The following is a 10,015-nucleotide window of genomic DNA, read 5'->3' on the forward strand; positions in this document are numbered from 1 at the left end:
TTTGATGCTTGTTGTGGAAAGCAACTCTCTACAAGTGTTTAGGAACTGAGGAGACCACTTGCTGAATTGGGAGGTTGAAATGTTTTCTCACTCTTTCATAAGCATTTCAGCGGCTCCACATTTTGGGGAATCTTTATGAAAATACATAAAGACTCAGACATGTCAAATGTTTTCAACAGAAACAGGTCTGGACTTCAGAGAGGAAACATAGCAATATCTTACTACAGAGCCATGCTGGTGTGAGGTCTTCCCTGAAAAAGAAGACGTCAGGATGGCAGCACATGTTGCTCCAGAACCTGTTAAACTGCTCAGCATTGGTGGTGCCTTCACAGACATCAAAGTTCTCCATGACAGAAAGAGCTGATAAAAAGCCTGGATGCTCACTGTCCATGATTTCCAGAAGTAACTTCAGATTATTTACGGATCTTTTCTTTAGATGGCAAATTGTGAACTAGAATTTGTAGTTGCAGTGATGAACTGTGTATACAGTGATTTCTACTACAGAATCAAGTCTGTTTCAGATCATGGCCATTTATTCTTACTTTTTAGGGAAATCATGCTTATAGAGATTTCTTCAGATTCTGGAGTCTCAACTCTGAACCTTATAATGACATTATGTGCCTTAGATAACAAAATCCCAAACTTACGTGAAATTTTATGTTTAGAAACATAATTTTAAATGATGTAGCTATTTGACCCCACAGTCTTTCACAGAGTGATGAGTTTATCCTCTTTTTTACGTCTCGACTTTTATTTTCTCAGTTATCCTGCTGATATGTTGCCAGTTAACCTAATTAGTTTTCACATCTTTTGTTGTTCCGGTCCAGCTTTCAGTCAACATTTTGCTGCCACAATATTCTGAATAAGGATATATTTTCCAAAAAACAATAACACTTCTCAGTTCCTACATTTGACATGTTGTCTTTGTACCATTTCTAATCAATTCTAAGTTTTAGAAAGTTCACAAATTATTTTATTCTGTTTTTGACATTTTACACACCATCCCAATTTATTTATAAAATGGTTGTGTGCACAGTTAAACGTTTAAGTACAATAAAACGTCTTCTTAAATCACTGGCACATCCATGTAGTGCAGTTCTGTGTGCAAATGTTTTTCACGTGAAGCCCAAGCTTTAAAGAAAGAGATCATTCTTAGTGATAAAATCTTACAACTTGTCAATTTTATTCAGAATCACACAATTTTGTCAAATATGATCGTGTAAAATGGCAAAAAAATGATGAAAAATGGCACGTTCTAAGCTAGTTTAAATTTGATGCATAGCTATTTTGAGTCGTTAGTTTCACAAAAATATAAAAAATCTTACACATAAGGGGTCCAAAGTGAGTGAATTGAAGTTTATCTTTAAATGATAATAAAGATGATTGAATGCGAATGATGGCTTTCTTCTTAATAAGACATGTATTACAACAGCTCTGAAATTCACATTTTAAATTTCGTCAGCTCTGTGTCTTGCGTTGTATTGTCCTGAAAGTACAGGTCAGCGTACTGCAGAATGTGATCGACAGCATGAAGAAGCAGCACATCTGTGTTGACGTCCAGGTTCAGCTCTGAGGAGTAGTTCTTCACCGGAACGATGTAGGAGGTGGACATACCCAGCAGAGCTCCTGCTTTATTCATCTGCAAACACACAAACACAGCTGCAGGATTTAGTCCCAACAATGTCACACCAGACAAACTTTCAGGTGTCTTAGTGTCACCTGAAAATAATCATCTCAAACAGTAGTGTGGTTTTTAAGGATCGAGACTGAAGTTACTTTCACATCTCGCTGAAAGTCGACTCTTGTCTACTCTGTCTTTAAATGGAGTCTACACAGAAAATACAAAAGATCTGATAGCTTCAAGATCCTCATTTTTGAGGTTCTGTAAAATGATAAACTATAGTCTACACTTGCTTTGATCACTTATTCATGTTTTCTACTGTGTGATGAACACTGCAGATGGAAGCAGACAGCTTTAGTTCAGTCACATCTCGCATTCAGAGTCTGTAATCTTTTTCATCTTGACCAAACCCAATCATCTCAGAAAGGCAGGTTCATGAGCATCTGTCCAGTTCAGTAATTAACAACTAGTCATATGATTTCTGTTTCCAAGCCTGGGTTGACTTGTGATAATGTGAGGAAAATTGTGTGCAAAACTTCACCTTATTGTGAGCCAATTAGTGAGAATTATTTAATGATATTATTAATTATATTTTACATTGTCCAAACATTCTGTACATTTTTGACTAGAGTATGTGTATACTATCATATGATTATTATTGCAGATGCTGCACACTGAGACTTAAGGGTTACATGACAATCTAATAATGCATATTTAGAATTTGTTTTATCTTCTTGACTAAACACAGAAAAAAAGTGAAATATCAAGTCTGTATTTTAGTGCTTTCAGAGGCTATCATGCCTGACGTCCATGGTAATATGTGTAGCTAATTTCCATATTCCTTTTACAGAAAAAAAGGGAAAACATAAAACATTTCTGAAGCTACATATGGTTTACTTCAACCTACCACTTCCCGAATGATGTTGCTCTTGTAAACATTGGTGACATCTTTTCCCGTTTCTGGACACACTTTGTCCACATGTGTCAGCAGAGCCACCTGGTGAACGCCTAACAGAGAGAATACAGTGCTGTCATGAAGGTTTCACTGCAAACATGTTAGGAACTGCACTTAGTGCTTAGTTTCTATCAAAATATATTACTCAACATCACTTTCTTCCAGATGACATTTAAAGAAAGGTTCAAATTTCTCTGCATATAATTTCCTCTGTGGTTCTATTTCTTGCAAAATCCACCAATAAAAAATCTGTGAAATCTTGGAGAAACTGTTAGAATGACTAAGCTACAGCTTCAGTCAAAACTCCTTCATGCAGTAAAATGATGCTGATGTGGAGTGAACAGTAATAAAGGTGGCTGTAATGATGTGAATCTCTATACTAACTACTACTGATGAATTGCATAAGCTCCACTGAACATCTGTCTCTGTGTAAATATCTCTGAGCTCAAGGGCCTGTTGGTCTTTTGCTCACCCAGGTCACTGATGTGCTCTCTGAGCTGTTGGAAGGTGGTGCTGAGGCTTTTGGGGTAGCTCATGACTTTAGAAGCGTCCACTACAAAGACCACACAGTGGATCTGGTCTTGAAGGCTTGGTCTCCTCACATAGCCCACAGTCTCACATGTCACTGGCTGACTTGGGCTGAACTGGGAGAGAGAAAGGAAGGGGTTCAATTCAAAGAACTGTTGTGTGCCAGCATGCCAACATCTGTTAAATAGGCTGATGAGTGTGTCAGTAGTTTCACAGGTATTTAAGTCAAAGTAGGGGTAAAAAAAATAATAACCGAATGATGGCAACACATGAAAAGACCAACAAATTTATATGCAGTCTATCAGATAGTGGCCAAGATGCTTCATTCAGAACCATAAGCTTTGATGAACCCTTTCAGTGAAAACTAATTTCTTTACCTTCACATGTCCATATGGAATTTGTCATACACTGGAGGAAACATGAGTGAAACCCCATGGTTTAGCATTTCCATTGATAATCTGTTCTACTTAAGACAGTCTCAAAAACGTAGATTCGGACCTTCAGCATTTCACGCACGTAACTGATTTCCTGTTTGAACATGTATTGCTCCACTATTATGACTTGCCAGAGTAGTTTAACAGTGTCTGAGCAGAGCCGTAGGTGAGCTGGTGTGCTCAAGGTGCAGTAAGTGAGAGAGATGCAGGATTTCACAGTTCAGCACATTCTGGATGAAGAAACTGTGTAGAATTAAGCTATTTTCAAGCAAGAAGAGCTGCATTTAATGAACAAAATGAAAAGAAGGAGTTTAATTAATGACCGGGGGGACGTCAACCTCTGGGTGGCGCTAGAGGACAAGTCAGAGAATCATTATAAAAAGTATAATACATCTTTTGGGAACATGAATGCCTGTGCAAAACATGCAGATCTATCTAGTAGATGCCAAGCTGGACTACAGTGGTGAACCAAAGCACTGATCAGAGACATCTTTACACACTGTTAAAATAAAACGCTGATCCTGCTGACCTTGTGTCCCTCAGACACATGACCTTTAATGACTGACAGGACGTCATGAAGAGTCAGTCCGGTCATCTCTCCATCGCTCAGACCCATGATATCACACAGCACCACTCCAGTAGGGTCCTCTCCCTTCTGACCATGGATGTTGAAGGGCTGTAGCTGGCAACAAAACAAAGAGTTACTCCTCCTGTCTATGTGACACAAGAATGACAGCTTGAACCACCTGTCTTATTAAGAACAAATGTGAAGTACTCGTGTTCAGTTTTGCTTTAATGTAGCTTTTTGTCTTTTTTTCTTAAAACTCAGGTCTTGTCTGTTTGTATGTATATTTGAGTGTTGTTTATCTTGTTTCCCTTCAGTATAAACTGGTCATTCCTGACCAGAAAAAAACGTTTGAAAGATGACATTTACTGAATTTATTGAGGAAACTTTCTACTCTAACAAACACTGTGAGGATGAAAGCTTGAGAAAAGCTGTTAAGTGGACACTGAGTTAGAATTCCTTGGTTGAGATTTTACTGAGTTTTGCCAGAGATGACATTCAACAGAAAAACCTTAATTTTGGCTTTGGTCTCTACTATGGTCACTGGTCATCTAAAAATCATCAGGATGAATCGCTGGGAAAGAGAAAGAAAATTGCAGATGTTTTAAATGCTGAGATGAAAAGCTCAGACATTCAGTGTTTCGTTCTGAGGCCACATGAGGTTCACACTGTTCTCCTGTGTTTGCTTTGCCTCAGTGAATATAAAGGCTGCTGCTCCACTTGTACCTTCTTGGTGAAGCTGCTGGGGAAGGAGCCCACCATGGCCCGGTTGGTGACTCGTCCATTGAACACCGACTGGACTGAGCTGATGAAGCTGGACTTTCCAGCACCGACCGGACCGAGGAGGAGAATCTGGGCCCGAGTCACCTCCCCACAGCTCGGTCTGTAGGAGCTGACAGTCTTCATCAGGTTTGTCCTTTGCCTGAGTTGGAACATATATATATATATATATATATATATATATATATATATATAGTGTAACTACACTTTATAGCATAACTCATAACTACACTACAATTCGTAAACTCTACAAACAGGCTACGGGTACGGGTCCGTATCTGTAGACACTACCTTCTCTATTGGTCTCCTAGACATGTTCTCTGGATTCTCTGTGCTGCCTTGAAATATGCCTGGCAATAAACTGTTGTTCTGCTCCTTAGTACACTACAATATATAACATGTTCACATGCTGCTCAGAATATTTTAAATACGTAGAATAAAGGCAAAATATAAATGTATTTATCTAAAGGAGCTAAAATGCATTCATTTGACTGCTGGTAGTTAAAATCATGTGAACTTGACTTTAATGAAGAGCACAACTCTACTCACTCTTCCGTCCACTCCATGTCTCTCCACTGAGAATCCAACCATGGCTGAGCTGCTGAAGAAACTTCCATACCTGAGGAGATTTAATGAAATATTTAGTCTTTGCTAAGTCTAACCTCTTCTGGAAAGTAAAATACATGCAAATTCACCTGACTATTACAGCACATTTGCACTGTTTTTAATTTTAATTTTATTTTTGTAAGTCTGTGGATGAGTAACAAAACACAGCGATGCCACATCCAGACATTTCCAGAAGCTGCAACTGAGTTTATTTACACAAAAACCTTCTCAGACCAGAGACACAACCACAGTTACTTCAGTGATGTGGTCAGAGACAGACTGAACACAGATTTAATCCACGTAATGAAAACAAATTAAATAAGGGAAATGAATAAACTGCTTAATTGTTGGGAATTGTAACATTTGGTTGAATTTACTGTTATCCTGTGTTGTTTCCAACAGTCCAAACTGTTATTGGAAGTGACAGAAATGGCCCAACACAACGTAGAAGAGGATTTTCAAATCTCTCTGACCATCTAAATACCAGCTCACCAGTTGTCCAACTGTATCCAAGTTTAACATACTTAAAAGCAGCCGTTCAAGAAGACTTTTAGCATTGGTGCTAAATTTCATGTGTGTTTAAAGAGAGCATTCTGTTGACAAGTTGTTTCTTTAAATCATCATTATGGCATTTCCAGAATTACATTTAGAATTTTCAAATATACATTTCAAACATACAAATACACAACTAGAAACAAAATGTATCTAAACAACTACTAATACTAGGGCATCCAAATGTTTTTCATTGCATCTTCTATTCTGCACCAAAGCTGCTCTATGCCAAAAACTTTGCAAGGAACGACGAGTAACTTACCTGGGAGTCGAAATGAAGATCTGTTCTCCTTTCTCCCTGTTGAACTCTTGCTTGTAATTTCGCTGGGAGCACCGTTGATGAGTGATGTTGTGCCGATAGTAAATTGGGGTGTAGTAGTATTTGTAGTAGTAGTAACGGGAACTGAACATCCAAAATTAAAGCCACGAAAACTGAAAAAAACAACAAAACAATCACATACATCAGAGGAAGAGCATACAAAAATCAAAGACACTAACATCAACTGTCTAAGTTAATTATGTCCCACTTAAAATACTATTCACCCAAGAGATGATGAAATTTCATTTGTAAGGCATTACTGAAAAATTTTGTGATTGAATTCAATAGAAATAAAACAGCAGCACATAAAATGAATGCAGCTGCTGATCCATGACTGACTGCACTGATTTAACACAGCTTCCTCTTCTTACTTTCTGATTGTCCACTGAGATGTAGGGCAACATTTTGAGTGTCTTACACCATGCAGTGTGGAATTAAATGTGATTCTGAGCAACAGGGACCTTTCTGTGTGGCGTTGCATATTCTCTCAGTGCAGTGTGGGTTCTCTGGCTTCCTCCCACACTCCAAAGCATGCTGAGGTTAATTGGTCATTCTAAATTGTCCATAGATGTGAATGCAAGTGTGACTGTGCCCCGTGACTCTAATGAGGATTAAGCGGTGGACAGATACTGGATGGATGAATTTAAACTTAGCCAACCATGACCAGTGAGAAGCATCAGGGATTCTGTCAGCTCATCAACACCAGCCATGCATTATAACTGATAAGAGTCAGAATGTCTCATTCACTCGTGTGGTTCACAACATTTACTTTTCCATCCACAGATAAAGGGCACACCACAAAGAGAATACTATAAAGTAAGATATTGCAGTCCTTCAGTTATTTCAGGAAAACAAACCAGACCACTGTCTAAAAAAATGGGGAAATAACAATAACTGCAATTTCAATTATCCTTTTGACATAAAAACTGCATGTTTAGAATCACCAGTCAAATCTAAATTAAAAACAACTGCATTAAAGTTCAGAGACTAAATATTTCTTCACCACAGCAACAACTCAATGGCACAAGGCAACAACATGACTGGCTGGATCCCCGATTGGCTGGTACAAAGCAGGTGACTGGCTTTTGAGCAGGAGAGCAGGACGTGTGCTACACAGCTAGCGTCACTGGCATTACAGAATTCTCCCACACATTTCTGTTCAGGATACTTCGAAGAGATGAATGTCCTCTTTAACATCTCAGGCAAATCTCGCTTTTAATTTGGATGCATGATCTCTCTACTGCAGACTTTTTTTTTTTTTTACTGTTTTCATTTACTTTATATTTTGTAAAACACTCACACTGCACTATATTCTCATACTTTCCTGCCTAACCTTTCTCTTAGCACTATAGCAGCCTACAACGGTGGGGCCTTCACTTTGTTTACTCCTGAAAGAAGCTCACTTGAGGCTGGACTCCCTATGGGGGCATCAGGCAGCCAGAACTCCTACAGAGCCTGAGTCTAGGGAATATGTAGTACAAAATGAAATCTACTGATGTAAATAAACGAAACAATGGCTTCATCTATTAAGTCTTTTGTCCTCACATATCTATCTATCTATCTATCTATCTATCTATCTATCTATCTATCTATCTATCTATCTATCAGCTCTACCAATCATATCTGATCATTTTCTCTCTGGCTTTAACTTAACTTCTATTTTAATACAATCACATGCATTTCCATCTTTTTAAATTTATACGGGAAACTGTGCACTAAAATAATGCTTTGTACAGTAGTTTATACTGCAAACAAACTATGATTTGTGTAACGTCAATGATCAATCCCAGCGAGTATCTTTAGAGACGAACTTTAATGGAGGATGTCAGGAACATACATGCCTAGCGTGTGTATTATTTATTTATGCCCCTGCAGATTCCTGCGCACATGACCACACCCCACCTTAGTCACTGATGACTGCGCATCACAGCATGCGTTAACTAGTCCCTCTTATTATAACATAAACTCATTACATTACAACTTGTACATGAGTTTATACTGCAGACAAACTATCTGAGCGCAGCTGTGGTGAGAGACGAAACGGACTTCCACAGCTGCATCCAAGCAGATCAAAAGTAAACAACTCAGCTGTCACACTTTCCAAAACTAAACTCTACGATCTCACTCTGCGTAATTTAACAATCGAGAATTATTACCCGATTTTTTCTCCACCTTCTTTCTGCATTTTGACCTCTGCAAGCAGACGTGGCGAGCAACAGCAGCTCGGGACACACGGGAAATAAAGTAGAAACAGAGCTGTTTCCTTTCTGGGAAAAGGAAAATGAAACCTAAACTGTCTCACAGAGGATGGCTCAGTTTAGTTTGTAATTATTCATACGCAGGGGTTAAATTCTGTCAGAGAGCAGCTCCGCCTCCTTCAGTGTCACAACATCAACTCCTACAAATCCTTAGATCTGCTGTCAGACTCTTCCTGGATGTCGGATGCCATATTTCTTTGATTTTATCAAACAGCTGTAGCATCTCACAAGGTCCACACCTTTGGCTGTGCGCAATTTACGCATTCGTCACAGCAGCGCAAACTTCTTAAATTATTTACATCTTCTGAAATGTCAATATGGTATTTGTGTCTTTGTTAAGTTGAGATGTGGTGAAGATTCACAGTGAAGTCATCTGGAACAAAGCAAAGTGAACTCAGTCCTTTTTATTTTCAGCAAAAGTAGCAAATCTAGTTTATTCTGGAGAATTGGACAGGTTACATCAAGTGGAATTTACAGAGGGTTTTCAGTTGTGCTGCTTGAAATGGAACATTTGAATCTTGAATGGACTGATTTACAGATATGTGTATTTCTTAGAGGAATGCAATCGTATATTGACACATTTATTAAAACATTGATTAAAAACAAAAATGATAAAAGGTCTGCCACTGCAGTGTATTTTGGTGTTGGCCTGTGTTTTATTAAAGTCATTTGGGAATTCAAAGTGCCCTGTGAAGGTTTTTTCCCCTTTCAATTGGTTTGAAAATGCTGCTTCATCCAACTGACCAAAAGATACATAATATACATAATAAAATAATATGTAATAATACAGAAATAATGTAATGTAATAATGTTTTAATGAGAATCTTACTGGTATCTGGCTATTTTGATATTTAGATTTATTTGACTGACTCTGGATTTTCATCAGTTTAATGAAGGTGAGCTGAATTTAGTTTTAGAGTTTTAATTAAATAAATTATATTTAGAAACTTCTAATTTTGACACCTTTTTCCAGAAATGGTGCATTCATTACACATCCACATCTACAGCAGACCATGTGTACACTTTTCCTGGAACTACTTTCTACTGAGGAAATAGTCCCTGCTGTTAAATAGTGCTTGCCTAGCAGCAGATCAAAGCTGTATGTATCAGATATAAGATATTTTAAATTTAGCGTTGCTGTCTGTAATTCTCAGTAAGAAATTAAATTACAAACTGATTTCTATGCACTCTGTAATTTTGACAAAGTTTTTGAAACATTTCACTTTCTTAACCAAACAGCTTTGCTATCAGTGGTGAACAGAGAATTTGAGTGGATGATGTTCTGGTGCATGTCAATGTTTGAATGAATTGATTGCAAAGTTAGCTGTTTAAATGGATTAGAGCTGTAACAGAAGACTAACAGGTGCAGACTACTTTGTCTGCAACAATAGATCAAT

The 10,015-nt window shown here is 38.0% G+C and overlaps 1 protein-coding gene across 2 annotated transcripts; it reads right to left on the bottom strand.

Annotated features, from left to right (window-relative positions):
* Positions 1–1,159: 1,159 nt before the first annotated feature.
* Positions 1,160–8,681, bottom strand: ifi44g (interferon induced protein 44g). 2 transcript variants are annotated; one of them, XM_051947217.1, is made up of 8 exons: positions 8,517–8,681; positions 6,304–6,473; positions 5,433–5,502; positions 4,830–5,025; positions 4,068–4,214; positions 3,049–3,220; positions 2,529–2,629; positions 1,160–1,639 (listed from the first exon to the last, which is right to left on the bottom strand). In XM_051947217.1, the coding sequence occupies exons 1-8, from the start codon at positions 8,543–8,545 to the stop codon at positions 1,442–1,444; spliced, it is 1,083 nt and encodes a 360-aa protein (XP_051803177.1). In that variant the 5' UTR covers positions 8,546–8,681; the 3' UTR covers positions 1,160–1,441. The 2 variants fall into 2 exon arrangements, with proteins under 2 accessions (XP_051803177.1, XP_022061645.2); XM_022205953.2 differs by having other exon boundaries at positions 4,068–4,220; positions 8,517–8,680.
* Positions 8,682–10,015: the final 1,334 nt, after the last annotated feature.

The sequence above is a fragment of the Acanthochromis polyacanthus genome, chromosome 4 (genome assembly GCF_021347895.1).
Source record: "Acanthochromis polyacanthus isolate Apoly-LR-REF ecotype Palm Island chromosome 4, KAUST_Apoly_ChrSc, whole genome shotgun sequence".
Taxonomy (NCBI): domain Eukaryota; kingdom Metazoa; phylum Chordata; class Actinopteri; family Pomacentridae; genus Acanthochromis; species Acanthochromis polyacanthus.

Excerpts from the sequence above, each read along its gene's own strand:
- ifi44g (XM_022205953.2), bottom strand. The coding sequence starts at position 8,545 with ATGCAGAAAGAAGGTGGAGAAAAAATCGG. Across the intron at positions 6,474-8,516 it reads GAAGGTGGAGAAAAAATCGG|TTTTCGTGGCTTTAATTTTG; the intron begins GTAATAATTCTC and ends TGTTTTTTTCAG. Across the intron at positions 3,221-4,067 it reads ATGTGTCTGAGGGACACAAG|TTCAGCCCAAGTCAGCCAGT; the intron begins GTCAGCAGGATC and ends TCTCTCTCCCAG.